Here is an 18,381-nt window from a genome sequence, read left to right as displayed (position 1 = left end):
TATTTTTATGTAATGTATAAAAATAAACGCGAAATCGAATAACTAAGGCAATGGTCTGAATATCGAATTCGATTTTTCATATTATATCAAAAGCTTTGAAAATTACATCACAATTCCAAGTTACGCATATTGGACAAATTTGATCATGCTTGACCAAAATTCAAATAGATCGAAAAAGTAATTGATTTGTCTGAATTTGGAGCTATTCTACAGGCAATGTTAGTGGTCGAGTCTCCGCTTTCACAGCTGCGAACAAGTGTGGATCTCTACCAAATAATTGCAGCTGTGTCATGAATACAAATGCAACCCTTCGAAAAAATTTTGATTATCGCAGCTGCAGGAGGATTGATGTATTTACCATTATATGGTAGTTGACATGCTTTCTGCTCTTAGATCTTTGCTTGTAGCAATTAAAGTTTATGTAAACCTGGTTATTTTAATACTTGTATTTTGTACCTATATTTGAAATGTAACAGGGACCTGACGGAACATCTGCTTGTTCCTTTTAGGCTCTTACTGCACGTCAAGAGCAATTACTCCCTCGCCGAGAGACAATGTCACCGGAAACATCTGCAACCTTGGACATTACTGTCCGGAGCAAAGTGTGTCGGGAGTGCCATGTCCAATTGGTAAGCCTCTATCCTGTAGTAAGACTATCGACCGCTTTTCATTTTACGTTTTTCACTTTTTATAGCCAAGCTGCAGCTAGTGTCATGTTGAAATTTTAGTCAATTTTATTTTGTTTTCTCTCTAATTTCCTTTCTAGATCTTTGTCCAAATTTTCAAGAAATACATTAAGTTAAATCCTGAAATCATAAAACAAAGTTCTTCTCTGTAATGTTTCTCTGTAAATACTTTTGCACATGAACGTTTGAACCGGGGTCACAGGAGCCGCTAACTTTCAGAGATAGTGGTAAAGTGCATATTTGCAGCTCACAGAGGAACTTCTTTTTCTTACATGTGCCTACCATGCCCCCTCCCATGGTTCCCACGCTAATGCTTTTGTAAAGCATTGACAAAGTAGCTCAAGGTATTTTTGCATTTCTCAAGTACTAGTATCGAAGCAAGATGTACAAATTGGGTCAATTGAATTTCATATGATGTATTTTCACTTTAACCAAAGACTTCTAAACTTAATCATTCAATTTTTCTACTCCCCAAGGTACATTTGGAAACGTGACAGGTCTTCAAAATGCCTCTGGTTGCACTCCTTGTGTGGCTGGATGGTACTGCCCCAGCAAAGGACTGTCTCTTCCATTCCAAAAATGCACTGCTGGTTACTGGTGCATAAGTGGCTCCATCGAACCTGCACCAACTGGAAAATCATATGGTGTTGTTTGTACAAGCGGTAGTTACTGTCCGACGGGTACGCCCGCTCCTGTTGCATGCCCAGAGGGATTTTATTCCAACCAGACTGGAAAGACAAAGCTGAATGACTGCATCGGTATGTTGGCCTAATAGTTTTGGAAGTATAAAAGCAGAACAAACCTTCTGCTAGTCCCACTTCTAATCCCACTTCTAATCCCACTTCTAATCCCACCTCTATTCCCACTTCTATTCCCACTCATATTTCCACTTTTTGTCATATTCCAAGTTCCACGCCTCAGAATTGTCTTACTTTTAATCGGCTTGCTTTTGGAAACTTTTGCAAGTTAATATAAATTTCATTGGGAGCTTGACATTTCCACAGGTTGTGATGCGGGCTACTACTGCAGTGGAACAGGGAAAACCTCAACGGCAAACCAATGTAACGCTGGCTATTACTGCGTACGAAATGCGACGATTCCAAATCCAACAGACGGAGTAACTGGTGACATTTGTCCAACTGGAACATATTGTCCTTTGGGTGCACATGTGCCTCTGTTTTGTGAAAATGGAACTTACGCAAATGTAACTGGTAAGGCGATAATATCAAGAATTTATAGTTTTCTGTTTGTTGCTTTGGCTGTTCAAAGGAATTTAAAAATGCAAAAAGATATAACATAGAAGAACATCCAATTGCACTTGGAGGGAGCTGTATCTTGGCCTAATCCTCGTTGCCAAGTACATATTTTGAAATGGAATTTATTCTCTCCGTATCATGGTACCTAGGCTCCGAGGGTTAAAATGCCTCCATTGTCCTTTTCGTGCTGCTAATGAAGCGTCATTGGTTTTTCTCTCTTGTTTCAAGGATCTTCAGCTTGCCTAGACTGCCCACCGCGATACCGATGCACGAGGCGAGTACAAGCAGACCCGTGTCCACAAGGAAGGTATTGTCCTGGAAAGACAGGCTATGACACAATACCCTGTCCAAATGGAACCTATGGAGCAAGCCAGTACCTGAAGAGTTCATCAGAGTGCACCCAGTGCACCGGTGGGTCTTATTGTGGAGGCACCGGCCTTGACAAAGTATCGGGACCTTGTAAACCAGGTAAAGCAAAGCAATTAATTTGACTGCTCCCATAGACCAACAGACCTACTCTTACCACTGTGACCCTTAGCTAGTAAAATTTCGAAGCACCATTCGCTTTAGAATTCTCTTTTTCAAGAAGCTGTAATTGTTACAAGAAAATTTTGTGGATTTCTGTTCTCACATTGTTTGAGGGGTTGATCAATTCAATTTGAACGTACGAGCGAAGTAAATCCGTGATTCTGTTGTCTTTTTCAAGTTATCTTACGATTCAGCCAGATAACGACCCGTGCTTCTGCATCAAACAAAGCTTCAGTGTTCAAAACCACCTTTCGTACAGTGTATTCTCCTCCAGTCTCCTTTTTAGCCCATTTTACAAGTGCAAAGGCACTGTTTTAATTCAAAATAGTGTCCTTAACAACAAACCACCCGTTGATCATTCAACCAATGCGTTGAACTAACCACTCATAAAGATCAGATCAAACTCCGTGAAATTAAAACTTTCAAAAGGTTTTTGTAGAAAAGTATTTTCAAGGCACCGCCCGGATTTGAACCGGGGATCTCCTGTTTACTAGACAGGCGCTTTAACCGCTAAGCCACGGCGCCACGTCTATACTTTAGTTCTCCGATGCTACGTATCCATTACCTTCTGAAACTTTATCCAAAATTAAAGAACAAGATACTGATGATGACCCGAAATACCATATTCGATGCCCTGCCTTTCCCCCATTCACCCACCTCCTTCCCTGATGCCACGCCCTATCCCCCATGCACTTAATGTGGCATCTTTGAGACAGCAATATGTGATAAAGCTACCAAATTTATTCAACCAAAACGATAATTCGGACCAGCCAAGTTCTTTAATCGCCATTTATTCTCAACCGCATTTCCTTTCTTTTTGGCGAACGTGCTCAAACAATAGGCTCTGTTTCCCGGGGTGAAATCAACGGGGGCATTCCATGTTGCCCCATCAAATGCCCCATATTCCAAGGGAAATCGATTGTTAAGGTTAACTCATTATCAGCAACGTTATTTACGTAAGCATTTGCAGTCTACCTACTTGGTGTCAATTTCAGACAATTTTAGTTGTGACATTCTCGTCACAAATTTTCCGGTATTTTCATGGATATTCAATGATATTCTGTTGGCAGTGTATTTGCTTTGTTTCCTTGGCTGCAATTGTGCCAAACTGACATCACTGTTTCTTTTCTAGGATACTTCTGCACCAGCGGTGTTGACACTGACACACCAATCGGGTTCGGGCACACTGGCAATGGAGGGCGATGCCATCAAGGCCATGAGTGCCCCGGCGAAACAGCATTCCCAGTACCGTGCAAGCCAGGATATTATGCACCAAATCTAGGCATGGCTTCATGCCTTGTCTGCGTCCAAGGTACGTATTGTACACCACTGGTTCCAAACTGCAGACCTAATCACTGTACTACCAATAAAGTGGAACTTTAAAAATATTGTGAATATTGCTTCGTGTAAAAAATCTCGAATATTAAACAGGGAAGAGAAGAAAGTTGATAGGAACAGAAAAGAAAGTTGACTGGAAATAATTAGTTTGTGTACTTGGAAATCCAGAAATAAGATCAGATTCCAGTGACCGTGCAGAAAACTTCTCAGACTTGTTCTCGAACCTTTCTGTTTGGTTTGATATTTTGATCCTATAATGTTTTTAAGTTAACCTTTTTTATACATAGTTTTTGTGTGTGTTTAAAAACTTTGAAAACTTGTGTTCTTGGTGCTTTATTCTTCGGAGAATCTCTTCTAAGTCCAAAGAAAAATTAGCTTTATACTTGCTGAGGAAAATCTTCGAGTTTTCTACGTGTCAGAAAATTCTAACTTTCTTACATTGTTTCTGTTCTCTTGTTTCAGGTTTTTATTGCCCTAATAAAACCATCTTTCCGGTAATATGCCCCAAAGGACACTTCTGCCCCAACGGCACAGAATATAGTACACAACACAAATGCCCACCTGGGACATATAATAACAAAACAGGACAAGCAGTCATCTCATCTTGCCTTTCATGTCCGCCTGGCAAGTACTGCGAAGGTTACGGAAGGACAGAACCCAATGGAGAATGCGATTCTGGCTTTTTCTGCAGAGGTGGAGCCGCTTTTGGACGACCTGGTGATATTGGTGCATTAGCTGTCAGCGCTACGTCTCCTAATGCCACATGCTACAAACCTTATGGATGTATTTGCCCAGCATTCAATTCAACAACAGGTATGAGAGTTTGTTAGAATTCAATCCAGCTCTCGAAGAGTTGAATAAAAACACTGGTATCCAAACACGAGCTTAAGACTTAAATCATACGATTTAAATCAGTATGCTATAAGAATGCTCTTTGTGCCCTTATCTAGCTATGTTGAGTCTTTTTCCCCGTCAAAAGCCCGTCAGTTATGCAACCAGTAGTCTCAGATTCACGAATGTTGTTGCTCCGGTCGTTTTCTGAGGGGTCTTTAGGTATTTCTTTCCACCCATTGAACATATGATATATCATTCCGCTAGCGACTAGAAAGCAAACGTTATTGTGATTTATTCTCACCACAGGTGACATTTGTCCGGCTGGCCATTACTGCCCGAGAGGATCTCAAGAGCCTACAAAGTGTCGTGGTGGCATGTACTGTCCACATGCAGGAATGTCCTACCCACAAGGCAATTGTACTGCAGGCTACTACTGCAATGGAAGCTCAACAGTTCCAAACCAGCACGAATGCTATCCGGGACATTACTGTCCATCCGGGACGGAGATCCCTATTCCATGTGAAATCGGTACGTTTGCCAGTGGTTCCCGCAACACCAAAGTACAAGATTGTCTCAACTGTACCGGTGGTCGTTACTGTAGCCAGCGCGGAAAAGCTTCAACAACCGGACCATGTGCCGCAGGGTATGCTTTTTTCCACTGTTGCAAATGTTATGGTCAACATTTCCTCGTTATTTTCCTGTCCAGAAATTGCAATGATTTTGTCCTTGTGAATGAACATTGCATCCCTAAAAGCATTTTTAGAGTGAGATATGGGTTTGCAAGAGGTCATTCTCAAATTCTGTATTTGAGCCCGAGAGAAAAGTCTCCCTGCGTACCCTAATCAAGCTGTATTATGTATGTTCGATGCAAGAAATCGCTACAGTAGCAAGAGGTTTAAAAACCTCTCCCAATTTAGTGCAAACTTGACAGATTGCCCCTATTGTTTTCCTTCTCAAGATTCCAAAGCATATTTTTTTTGTATTTCGAATCTCTGTATCAGACCATGCTTCATAAAAATCCCTCTCTTCAAAACATTCTCATTTGTATCTCAACCATATCTTTGCCATTTTGTTGCCGTATTTTCTACAAATTAACAAACTTTTTTTTAAATTTAGGTATTTCTGCCCTGGAGGACAGTCAAGTAGCACTCCACCCGCACATCTTTGCCTTGTTGGCCATTACTGCCCGGGCGCGAATTCTTACCCGGTACCTTGTGAGAACGGCACCTATCAAAATGTAACCGGACAAAGCTCGTGTATACCTTGCCCATCTGGATTTTACTGTGACCCATCTGAAGGTCCGATTGTATCGCCAAAGCAATGTCCGCGCGGGTTTTATTGTCCTGCAGGCTTGAAGACCAAATGCCCTATTGGTTTGTATCATATTTTTTTAATCTATATAACATTGGTTATGAGTATCAATAAGCTGTACCAATTCATGCTTCTGAGGCAATTTTATTAATAGCAAGAACAGCATTATGTTATGCATCATCTAAATAAACATGCACCAATATATTTTGAAAAAGGCCAATAGAACTCCTTATTAATGATGATTTCTAAAATTGCAGGTACTTATGGCCCTAATCTGGAAGGAAAAACTATGAATGATTGTGAACAATGTCCGCCGCAGTTCTTCTGTGGAAGTCCAGGTCTTTCTTCGCCTAGTGGAAAATGCTACGCCGGGTATTATTGTATGGGCGGAGCAAAAACAGCCTCACCTGAAAAAGATGGAGCAACAGCAAATGTAACATTCCCATACAAAAATGATCAATGTGTCCCTGGTTACTTTTGTGCCAACGGTACGGATGTCCCAACTCCTTGTCCTGCAGGGTACTTCTCGAGCCAAAGAGGCCTTCGCTCTGCAGGTGACTGTAAGGAGTGTCCGCCAGGCCGTTACTGTGACACAATTGGCCTGCAGTCAATAACAGACCCACCAAAATGCCAAGCTGGGTTCGTGTGTCGATCAGCTAGTAAGACTGCGACTCCATTTGACGGTATCAAGGGCTACCCGTGTCCAAAGGGAAGCTACTGTCCAAAAGGTAACGGCTGTTTATAATTTATGACCCATTAGTGTTAATGGCAGACCAGTAGTAGTTATTCTTCATTTACTCTCTAACCAGAGGTGTATTTGTTTTGTTTCAAGGGCTCGAGCTTATTGACAAAGTACTTAAATCGCTGTATTTATCATCTACATTTTGATGCTAACATCCTGGTATAGTTTTTGACGTATTGATAAAAGCCGATGTATCATCTGTTATCCATTTTGGTCCCAATAGGATCAGCTATTCAGCTTGGATGCAATCCTGGAAGCTATCAACCAGATTCTCAACAGCCGAACTGCACTATCTGCCTCCCTGGTTTTCACTGCCCTAATAACAACATGACGAGCCTAATAGCCTGTCCTGTTGGCCATTACTGCCCGGGTGCAGACGTAACAGGGGTGAAATGCCCAGCCGGTACGTACAACAACAAAACTGGAGCTACCTCTCCATCGGGCTGCACTGACTGCCCAAAAGGACTCTACTGCTTGCTAGGCAGTGTCAATCCAACTGGAAAATGCCAGCAGGGGTATTATTGTGAAGGAGGGGCAGCAAGTCGTGCACCAAATGTGTCTAGTGTCAAGTATCCAAGGAACGGATTGTGCCCTGCAGGCCATTACTGTCCGGAGGGTACAGCAGCACCCGTAAAATGTCCGGAAGGCCGTTACAGGTCCTCACCCGGTGCAGCTGATGCCAATGCTTGCTCTTTGTGTGACCCCGGATACTATTGTAAAGGCACCGGACTCACCAGCTCAACAACAAAATGCTATGCTGGCTGGTATTGTCCCGCAGGAAGCAACGATCCTACACCAAAGAATTATACCTGTTGGCCCGGACATTACTGCCCGAACGGAACTGCTTTGCCTACACCTTGTCCGCCAGGTCTGTGCATCTTATTTTGTCTTTCCTCCCGATACTCATGTCTGTTGCTGTTGTTGAGCAAACCAGTATATTTGCTCTACTAGATAATGATGTGGCTCTCGATATGTTGGTTGATATTGCAACACTTTTTACACACAAAAAATGACCCGTATTTCAATACCGTAAAGAGTCAGCTAAGATGACCAGCACAAGGCCTTTTTAATTCATGTCTACGTAGAATCCCAATTTCATTTTTGCTTCAATAAATATTGCATTGTTAAGTATTTTTGATTTGTGCATTTTATGATATCATGAAGGAAACATGTGATACACCCCCCCCCCCCCCTCTAACCTGCCCTCGAAAATCGAGCCTTGCTCGTAAAATTCCTTTGCCAAACATGTTCCCATCGCGGAGATGTGGAGTAATAGAGTACCAAAGTGTGACGTCGTCATCAGAAATCTTTTTTTGAGAATTTCTTAATTTTGACCACATTATCTGAAAAAACGGCATAAAAAGCCTCTCAATATGCAAAATCAGTTACATATGCTCATTCAGTTACGGCCAATGAAAGATTTCAAGTTCTCCAAAGGATTACTGTTATTCTGACCTGGTTCATAGAGTTATGAACCAAGACCAAATTACAGAGGTTTGATGGGAAAAGAGCCTGTGCTTATGTGGCCATATCTCAGCCAATTTGATACACATTCAACTGAGTTTGTACATTTAGAAGTAGTTCATAATGCTTATTCGGGTTATTTAATCAAATTTTGAAAATTCTTAAAATAGATTTTTGTGACGTCATCACTTCTTTACTCTATTTGAGTCTGCCTGTTTTCTTCTTCCGAAATACTTTAATGAATCGCAATTACGTTATCTAACTATTTGATTATTTTTGCAGGCACGTACCAACCAAATTCAGGCAGCCCTGTATGCACCGATTGCCCGGCTGGTTATTATTGTACCAGCAGTGTATTTAAACTTGTTACCTGCCCCGCAAGACACTTCTGTCCAACAAGGAGCACACTGCCGACATTGTGTCCAAATGGAACATTCACACTCGATAACGAAACTGGGCTGCAAAGCTATACACAATGCAGGCCATGTGTTACGTCATACTATTGTCAGTTAGGTGGGTTAATTTGGAAGCTCTAATCGAAGTTATTCTGATCTGCTTATCGTTATGCTATTGGTATATTTGAGTACTTTAATATTTTTACCAGACTCTTTGTTATCATGTTTACCGATCTTTGTTTACGCTGTATTTTGACATTTTTACCATAGGTAAGGTGATGAGCAAATGCCACGCTGGGTACTGGTGCAGAAGTGGAAGTCCTGACCCAACTCCGTCATTGAAGTATGAAACAACTACAGTCCTTGATTGCAATTCATCTGCCAATTACTCACAGATCCAGCACGGCCCGTGCCCGCCTGGTTCATACTGCCCCAATGGTACAGCCGTGCCAATAAATTGTCCAAAATACACATTCAAAACAAGATGGGGTGGCAGTGATATTTCAGCGTGTCTTCCATGCCCTGCTGGAAACGAATGTTTCGCAGGTTGGTATCCTTCTGTTACCTGTTTGATCGACAAAAACCTTCTGTTTGGTGTCGATCTCCTTGTTTAATTAGATTCGATGATTTCCCCAACCTAAGACACTTTTTATGAAATTCGTTGTTTTTCGTTTTCTCTTTTTCGCCCTTCTACGTTGCCCTTTGAAAGCCCATTTGGTGGTTTTAGAAGACCTTTCCCTTAGTCATTAGTTTCTAATCTTTATTCGTTTTCCTAGGCAATCCCAAGTTATATCCGTGTCCCCTTGGAAAGTATTGTCCTGAAGGAGCTGATCCAATCAACTGCCCAGTCCTCACTTATCGCGACCAATACAGCGGAAGATCCGAGGCAGATTGCTTCAAATGCCCTGCCGGCTATTGGTGCAATAAAAACGGTATGCCAACATACAACGCGAGTGCATGCCCGATTGGTAAATACTGCCCGTCAGGACACCACCCAGTTTGGTGTCCGCCTGGCCGTATTCGTCCAATGCCTGGTGCAGGAAATTGGAGTGAGTGCAACCTTTGTCCGGGTGGCTATTACTGTCCGTACATGACTTCGAACTACACAGGGTTACCATGCAGCGCAAAAACGTATTGTCCACCAGGGTCTGCAATGGAGAAAGATTGCCTTGCTGGACACTACTGTCCGGAGATTACTAGCCGACTGATCATTTGTCCAGGTGAGTTTTGCTTAGAGTTCGTCGTCTATTACGGTCAACCAATTGTGGAAGATACATTTTGATATTTCTAAGCAAGCAGATTAAATTGGCATTTGCTTAATGTGACATTTAAGCTTCATTAAGAGCCCTTTAAACAAATATTCTTATTAGGGCTCACCTTCACTATCCTTTTTTATTTGTTTTACAGGAACATTTACTAACCGTTTGATTAGCTACAACATTCTAAAATTCTTCTTAAATGTTACATAAATAAGGTTTAAAATAAAACAAAAATAACCTATGTTTTCATGTTTATACTTCCTTGATGTCAAAATAAATAATGAAAATTGTGTAATAGCTCTGAAGTTTCTTCATAACATACTCTCATTTTTTCGAAGATAAAGAGGAAAGCATCTTAAAAGTTTTATGTTTTAGCAGGGTTTACTGTAATTATTGACAAGCATTATACTTTACTTCTGCAGCTGGCTACTATTGCCCTAACTCGACGAGCGTGCCAATCAAATGTGAATACCCATATTACTGCCCAACCGGAAGCTCGTCGATGCTCGCCTGTCCGCTTGGCTATATGGCAACAACAAAGGCAGGAAACCGTACATCACAAGCAATGTCATGCTCTATATGCCCCGCTGGCATGTACGGCGACCATCCTTTGAGATTCAATTGCTCTACTTGTATTGAAGGCTTCTACTGCCCTGCTGGTACTACCGGACCTTTTAATAATCCCTGCCCGGTTGGTTATTACTGTCCGGCCGGCTCCGGAGCCCAGGTGAGTTGCTGGTCCACACTGATATTTTAGTTAATACATATGTAATCATATGTAAATCATATGTAAGATTAATCCTATATATAGTTACTGCTGGCTTAGCAGAGTGAGACTTAATTGCCCGATTTAACAGATCTCTAAAACTGTTTCAACACAGGGGACCTGGCTATAGGAAATTTATGTAGCCACCATCCAGTAGAATTTGAAAATGGCATTAAAAGTTTGGAATCCAATCACAATTAAATTTTTAGCCTTTTTCTGCAACCCAGATTTATAGGACAGAGTTTATATCAGAAGTTCAATGGCTTTTTAAATAATGCTTCTTTCCAGATCCCATGTCCACCGGGAATGTACGGAAATTTGGAAAAAGCTACAAAATCCAGTCACTGTTTACCTTGCCCACTCAACACTTTCAACAATCAAAGAGGTCAAAAAGCATGTCGCCCTTGTGGAAGCAGTGCTCAAGCGCCAATAGGTTCTCCAAAATGTGGCTGCATCGGGAAGAACCGAGCTTTCCAGGTCTCAGATGGTGCGTGCGTATGCAAGACAGGTTATGTGTTTTATGATGAGCTTAATTTAGAGCAAACAGAAGGAAACAGCGATTTGGACTGTCAAGAGATGGTAAGTTTTCCCAACGATCCTTTATCATTTTGAAAGGTATCCGGCTTTTGTTTTTATACTCCTTGATGTTTATTGCAAGGTAGTTGATGTTTTGTTAAACCGGTTTACTTTCCTCACTTCCCCAAATAGGCATTCATTGTGTGCTTATTTTCCAGGTTGATGCCATTTGTCCATCTGGGCAAGTTCGTATTAGCTCAAGCCGCAAGTGTATGGACCCTACAACCTACGCTAAAGAATTTTGCAAGGATTACTGTGGAGGGGAAGGTGGCGAGTTTGGTTCGGAATACGGGATGTGCAAGTGCAAGTCTTATACAACCTTTAAGGAACAGTGCGATCAAGCCTGCATTAACAATAGTCCTGCTACGAAGATTGGCCGATCAGGCGATAGCACGCTTCAGATAATTATTACGGACAGAAGTGGTAAAACGACTAAAGTTAACATATTGTTAGAGATGGGCCTCCCTGATTACGATCGGAGTGAGCGAGACTGCAGGTTTGTCGAGCAGAGAACTGATGGGATGTATGGCTTCTACCCGAAGGAAATTTCACAAGCACTTGGATTCGCAAGTACAGGATCTTCTAGGAAAAAGAGGGCTGTGTCTCCTACAGCGCCAGTCACCATCCGCTCACCTGTTATTTGTGTCTCTATCGGGCAAGTCGTCGTCTTCAAGGTGAACCTTAACCCAACGAATAGAAGCCTCAGTAATTATCCACAGTATCAAAAGAATCACCTGTTCAACACGAACCCTGATTTCGATTATGGTAACTTCAGACAGTTGCATTCCATAATTCAGACCACAAACCAAACCGTGAGCATCTTTGCTCAAATTTTCACAGAGCCAGGCGTGCACGTCTTCTACGATAATGCTGTCCCTGCTCGTGAAACGATTGTCATGGTGCCACAACTTGGCAGTGAATGCCCAAAGAACCTCACTATGGATGCCTCCTTGTCATCGACTCTAACTACGGCCAAAGTCACCAAGCAGGAAGTAAGCTAGCACCTTTTTTCTTGTCACTTTCATTATATAATCATATTGTCCTATTCGAGTCCGCAAAAAAGCAGCGATACTATGAGAAGAAAATAAATTTTGATTGGTAGCTATTCGCTAAATTATCTCAGATGTACTGGTTATTTCTTTGATATTTCTTCACATTGAAAAGCTGCATATTTTACCCAAATCTTCTCGAATCATTCGGTTCTCAAAAGACAGTTTTCGTGAATAATTCGACCTAGATGGTTCACACATGTCGTCAGAATGTGCTATAATGACATCGAAATCATAGTTTCTTTTAATACTTGATCGTTTTTCCTACCACCAATTTACCACTGTCTCCAACTAGTATACAGATCTGCTCGCGTTTAATTTTGTCACGATATTTTGGATGATATATCATAATTGAGCCATCATAAGCCCTGCGCACACGGCAGACATTTGTCTTTGAAAAGCAAAGATTTTTCTTCGTCTTCCGAAGACTATCTTTGAAAATTAACCATGTTTAATTTTGTATTTTCATGTATTCTGTCTTTGGAAGGCAAAAGACAAAAATCTTCGTCTTTCAAAGACAAAAATCTTCGTTTTTCAAAGACAAAAATCTTCGTCTTTCAAAGACAAAAATCTTCGTCTTTCAAAGACAAAAATCTTCGTCCTTCAAAGACAAAAATCTTCGTCTTTAAAAGACAAAAATCTTCGTCCTTCAAAGACAAAAATCTTCGTCTTTCAAAGACAAAAATCTTCGTCTTTAAAAGACAAAAATCTTCGTCCTTCAAAGACAAAAATCTTCGTCTTTCAAAGACAAAAATCTTCGTCTTTAAAAGACAAAAATCTTCGTCCTTCAAAGACAAAAATCTTCGTTTTTCAAAGACAAAAGTCGCCGTGTGCGGTGAGCTTCAGATGTAGAAAAAAGGACTTTAGTACGGAAAGGTGGAAATGATACGCTAATTATTTCTAATGATGATGATGTTTTCTTTCAGCCAAAGAATCTCGCTCCTAATTGGGTGATAATCTACGCTGTTATTGCTGCCTTCTTTGTTTTTGCTGTCTTTGCAGTTGTAATTGCCATTATCTGGAAACCCAAGGCAATCGGTAACTAAACTGTTAAGATATAATATATGTATATTTAATGGAAATGGAATGTCTAGTATCTTTGGTGCATGCAATGGTGATATTTGGTATGATATTAAGCTATTAGGGTAATGTATGGTATTATCAAAATAATCTTTCCTTGTAATATCATACTAATATTAAACAATATTAATCATTGGTGTCCTATATATTGGATAGTTCAAGTCAATATTTTTATTTAAAACTTAGAAGATTAGAAACTCACAATGGAATTTGCAGCCAATAAATAAAGTTCCTTTCGTTCAGATTCCGTTTTCTTCCTCTGTAGCTCTATAGCTCTACAGCCCCAGGTTTCTTGTTTTTATCATTTGCATTTTTAGTGAAACGGTATTCCAGTTCATCACAGGAGTTTTTTTATAAATTGTCATAGGCTGGCATATAAGCTATACTCTTAATTTCTGCATCAATTTTTATGGTTACGTCGAGCATTGGGTTATCGGATTTTATTGTTTGTTTTTTTTAATGTTACTTGAGCTCTCAGGTTGGGTTCAGACTTTTCTCATTGTTTTAATATTGCGTTAGACCCAATGGTGAAATGCACATAAACATCCTATTGTATATGCCACAATTTTTATGCAGATGACTGAATGTCAAGTTCATCATTTTTTATAGGAATATACCCAATACGAGCACTGCAACCAAAATACCGAAGTCTGGGGGCACCGATACCAGTCATACCAATCCCAGGCATTGATGACAACCCGTCCCTGCTGCTTGGACCGCGCGGTGCTCCTGAAGGTGCCGCTGATTTTGAACCGTTCGTCGGAGGATCTGGAACAAACAAAGGACTCTTGGAGAACTTCAGCGTTCGCACCTTGTATGACAAGCTAGAGGATCAGAATTTGCACATGGCCTCTCAACTCGCGAGACACCAGTCAGATCTTCGCGGATTCTACGACAGGATTTGCCAGCAAACCGAAGGATTAAAGCAGATGCTACAGAATCTTGATGTTTCGGTTCTCGCAAAAGCTACTGAAAATGCTGCCAAGATTAAAGCAGATGCTGGAATTGAACGAGAAGGTTTGTCTGTTTGATCATATCGCAAGCGTTAAGACCAGACGTTAGAGGCTTGTCATGGTCATTGTCATTGTCGAATATCAATAATCGTCAATATCTTGAGTCAATAATCAGCCATTTGATTCAAAAGCTTTGGAATCAAAGTTGTCTCTGATTGTTAAAAATCGTTTAATTATCGATCAAGCTCAATGGTGCGTGAATTTCACTCTCGTGAAAATAAAGTTGAGCACAATAGGGGACAGACTACCTTTGACTATCGTTGTCATCAATATAGCTATCTTCTTTATCATTATCGCTGTCTTAATTGCCATGAACACCAGCATCCTTCGCCATTTATTGCGTTGTTGTCCTCATCGTCAACTAACGTTGAAAACTGGCTCTACGTTCGATTCTTACATTGAGGATCTGTTTGCCCCCTAGATTTGCAGCAGGCTTCAGTCCGCGAGCAGGTGACACACAAAGCCTTAACTGGCGGCGAGTCCAGCAGAGAAAAGGAACTGATGATAACTGTTCAGCAATTGCTAGAAAAGTATGAAAATGGCTGGCAGCCTATGGTGATACAACAAGCTGGAGGTAAATAATGAGGAGCTATCATAAGATATTCTGTCACAAATTATATCTCAACTGTAATTTTTGCCAGTTTTTAGTTTTTAGGTCCAGAAGTATGTTCGCTAGGGAAAATTCTTACCTTCCCTACCCAATTCTAACCACAGAATGCACAATTCTTGCCCTTTTTAATATGCTAAAGAATATACCCTATGGCCTTTGATGATTCAAACATATATAGATGGAATGATTTTGAAGTTAAATAAAAATCAGGATAGTTAGTAAACATATAATTGATTTACTGTGTATATTGAAAATCCTTTTATGATAGGGGGCTTTGATTGTTCATCTTACCTTTTATGACTTAGATCGAATGCCCGTGAATTTCTAGAAGAAAAGAAAATTATTAGTCCGTGTTGAAGGTGAAATCATTGCTTTTATTTATGTATGTAAAAACAAAGGACGAAAATCATATTGAAAATTTCTATTTCCTAGACCAAACACAGCAAACCATGGCATATTCTTCCATGTCCACCTTTGCCACAACCAACGCAAAGATTCATGGCACAATGAGCTCGACAGGAGCTGCCTCGGGCAAGATAGTTGAAGGCCACACTCTTGTCCTGCCATCCGGTGACTTTGGCGACGATTTGAGAAGAATGAACGCCGAAAGGGTGAAACTTGATGAAGAACTTCGTGAGGACGAAAGCAAGGAGATTAAGATATTTGTTGACGATTTTGTAAGTATAGCTTGATAATCGACATGTTAAACTAGTGTGAATAGCAAGCTTTAAGGTTCGGGGGCTCAGCCACGCTCGTCTTCCTTTTATCTATATTCAGGAGTATTTGCATAAAGACTTTACCGGTCTGGCAATTGAAGTCTTTAAAACTGGAAACACAAACAAATATGCTTATAATCATCTTTGGATTTATAGATCTACCCAGATAAGATATTACCATTCATTTGAAAGGGCTTCATTTGTAAAGACAATTATCGTGGCGCACCTTACTTGATGTTTTTCATTAATTATTATGCTCCTTTCTTGTTTAAAAGAACCTTTGCCATTGATCTTTCGATGGGGTACAATAAAGCCCAAACAGATCCTATTGTTCAGTAAAACATTTCGGGCTTAGTCCTGTGAAATTCTTTGAATTGTTTCAATTTTTTATTTTATGTTTCCAGTTTTACTTTCGAAGAGCGATCTTTTTCCATCGTGGGATTCCATTAGCCTCCTCACCATGAAAATTTAGCCAAATTCTCTATGCCAAATTAAGACGTGATCTTATTGCACCTCTTTTGTTTTTCTTGACTTTAAGGAGACGCAACGGCGAAATCTTATGGGCAAAGCTGCGGAGGATCTTGCTGAGAAACTGAGTGGTGACTTGTCTGACAGCGAAATCGCGGCCGTAATAGCTGCCCATAACAAGGAGCTAAGGGAGTTGGAAAGCAAGTTCGACACGCAGAAAGACAGACAACAGGCAGAGCTGATGGAAAAGCTAGCGCAAAGAAGACTGAAAAAGGAAATGGCTTTGCGTGAAGATCACTCGCAGATCGTACGTGGCTTTATCTTTTTTTCATAGATTCCATATGAAGGCTATGGGCATTTAGTTGTCCTAGATGACGATTTTAGATTTTAAAACTATAAGAAAGTTTTTTCATTCCGTCTGTTCTCCATAGGCACTCAAACATGACCTCAACATTGATGACGTCACAAGTGTTAGTGATCCTGAGACAACCCTTCGTAGACTGCAAAATTCCATTGACATGGTAAGTTTGGAGGAGAGTCTTGAAATCGCCAGAGCTGAAGCTGCGAGAGCGATGCACGAAATGCGTGAGCAGAGCAAGAGCATTGGAAACAGTTTCTCAGAAGCAGTTGTGAGTTTCCATTTCGTTTATCGCTATTCTATTGATAATCTTATTTTTGACCTTCCCAAGAATTGTTAACAGATCAGCTCTGAATGCTCTCTTACCTATATATGGATCGAAATTAGCCTGCCTGTCTGATCGATCTGTCTTTGACCTCATTTGAATAATGCAATGAAGAACTTTTCTTTTTGTAATTGGTATCAATCAGTCCTTTCTATGGCGTTGGGGGTCTCAATGCTCTAGTGCAATTCGCTAATAAAACATGCGTACAGGGACGTTTCCTAATTCAAATGCAAAATTACCAGATTGCTCTTTGAACAGAGTCGCATGATTGATCAAGCCAGAAATTCGTTACTGTCCGGGGATATGCCCAGGGTACCCTGGAGTACATCGTTATATGAAAGGGTATCCTAATCCAATTTGTTGAATCAAACTTTTTGCCCACCAGGAACACCTTGCAGAAGATGGTTCTTTGTCATCCGAGGATGCAGAGGAGATAAAGAGAAGATCTTTGGAAGCCGAAGACCAAATAGACAAGCTCTATGAGATCAGGCAAAATCAACAAGCAAATCTTATGAGAAGAGAGCTTGCTTCTCGTAAATCTGACAAAATGAAGGCGTTGCTAGAAAAGCAAGCAGCGGAAAAAGCTGAGGTGAGTTCTTTTATATTGAAAGCAATCAAAGTGGTTTTTCCAACTTTAGGGCCCAGTGTTTTGTCAAAAAGCTGTGACTCGTTAGACCCTGCCAGAAACGTTAAGCATAGAATTTAAAAGCATTTTTAAACAGTAGGGATACATTTGTATTCGATTGTGCTATTTAGTGTTTGAGGTTGACAGAAATTAATTTTCATTGGAAAAATTCAAGCTCTTGGGCTTTGACCTCATTGGATGTAATTTACAATGTTGAAGAAATAATTTGGTAATAGCGTTCTCAAGTGTCTACAGGATCAAAACAAGCCTTGAGTCTCTTCATAAGAGGTCCCTTAAACTGTCATAAGACGTCTCTTTAACTGGCAATTTCTATCGTTCAGGCTGTGCGTGAAGGCAGAGATTTGCAGGAGCTTAGCTTGAAACATGAAAAAGAGAGAGAGCTCCTCGAAGCAACTTTTGAAGTGCAAGAACAAGAGCACCTTGCTGAACTCCAGAAGAAGATTTCAGAGGAGCACAAGGACGCGCTCATTGAGAACAACAGAAAACAGATTGCATATGTAAGAAGATTAATCTTTCTTTTAATTTGCTTTCTTTCAATTTGTTCCTTCGTCTTGAATTTTATCTTTCTTTTCCTTAACTTAAATTTTTATCTTGAGTTTCAATTATTTGTTGCCTTCCGCATTTATTTATTCGTTTTCTTTTTCTTCTCGTTCACCAATTCTTTTCGCCTTGTTCTTTCCTCCCTTTTGCATTCTTTATCGTCCATCTGGTTTGAATCTTTAAGTCATGACAGTGTTCATGCGCTCATTACACTGTAGTGTCCAGAAACTTAGATTGCTAAATTGATTAACATTTCTTTATTTTGTCAGCTTTCTGACCAGAAGGGACTCGCCAAAGCCGCTGTTGAGCAAATGATTGACCAGCTTCGCAAAGACAACAATGCACTTGCAGCAAACATGGAGCAGAGACGAAACAAGAATATGGATGACATTAAGGTAGCAATCAACTTTGTTTGCATTTA

General features: G+C 40.5%; 1 protein-coding gene and 1 non-coding gene across 7 annotated transcripts in view; one reads left to right on the top strand and one right to left on the bottom strand.

Annotated features, from left to right (window-relative positions):
- Positions 1–18,381, top strand: part of LOC148957101 (uncharacterized) — a 73,919-nt gene that overhangs the window by 48,348 nt on the left and 7,190 nt on the right. For all 6 annotated transcript variants that reach the window (XM_089115901.1, XM_089115900.1, XM_089115899.1 and 3 more), the window contains 25 exons: positions 510–629; positions 1,163–1,444; positions 1,691–1,897; positions 2,171–2,410; positions 3,603–3,782; positions 4,271–4,621; positions 4,949–5,285; positions 5,759–6,015; positions 6,211–6,681; positions 6,919–7,563; positions 8,442–8,672; positions 8,825–9,100; positions 9,331–9,774; positions 10,236–10,540; positions 10,868–11,158; positions 11,314–12,147; positions 13,131–13,242; positions 13,894–14,301; positions 14,719–14,871; positions 15,340–15,584; positions 16,162–16,398; positions 16,523–16,720; positions 17,160–17,363; positions 17,741–17,917; positions 18,230–18,355. In XM_089115901.1, the coding sequence (XP_088972027.1) occupies positions 510–629; positions 1,163–1,444; positions 1,691–1,897; positions 2,171–2,410; positions 3,603–3,782; positions 4,271–4,621; positions 4,949–5,285; positions 5,759–6,015; positions 6,211–6,681; positions 6,919–7,563; positions 8,442–8,672; positions 8,825–9,100; positions 9,331–9,774; positions 10,236–10,540; positions 10,868–11,158; positions 11,314–12,147; positions 13,131–13,242; positions 13,894–14,301; positions 14,719–14,871; positions 15,340–15,584; positions 16,162–16,398; positions 16,523–16,720; positions 17,160–17,363; positions 17,741–17,917; positions 18,230–18,355 (7,331 nt within the window). The remainder of the gene's footprint in view (positions 1–509; positions 630–1,162; positions 1,445–1,690; positions 1,898–2,170; positions 2,411–3,602; positions 3,783–4,270; positions 4,622–4,948; positions 5,286–5,758; positions 6,016–6,210; positions 6,682–6,918; positions 7,564–8,441; positions 8,673–8,824; positions 9,101–9,330; positions 9,775–10,235; positions 10,541–10,867; positions 11,159–11,313; positions 12,148–13,130; positions 13,243–13,893; positions 14,302–14,718; positions 14,872–15,339; positions 15,585–16,161; positions 16,399–16,522; positions 16,721–17,159; positions 17,364–17,740; positions 17,918–18,229; positions 18,356–18,381) is intronic.
- On the bottom strand, positions 2,923–2,995 carry Trnat-agu (transfer RNA threonine (anticodon AGU)). The gene has a single exon. It is a non-coding gene; the product is annotated as a tRNA-Thr (tRNA).

Source organism: Rhopilema esculentum, unplaced genomic scaffold, assembly GCF_057945365.1.
Source record: "Rhopilema esculentum isolate cy_ngs unplaced genomic scaffold, ASM5794536v1 HiC_scaffold_37, whole genome shotgun sequence".
NCBI classification, from domain to species: Eukaryota; Metazoa; Cnidaria; class Scyphozoa; order Rhizostomeae; family Rhizostomatidae; genus Rhopilema; species Rhopilema esculentum.
The sequence above is the reverse complement of the archived record's forward strand: the minus strand, read 5'-3'. Positions and strand labels throughout refer to the sequence as shown.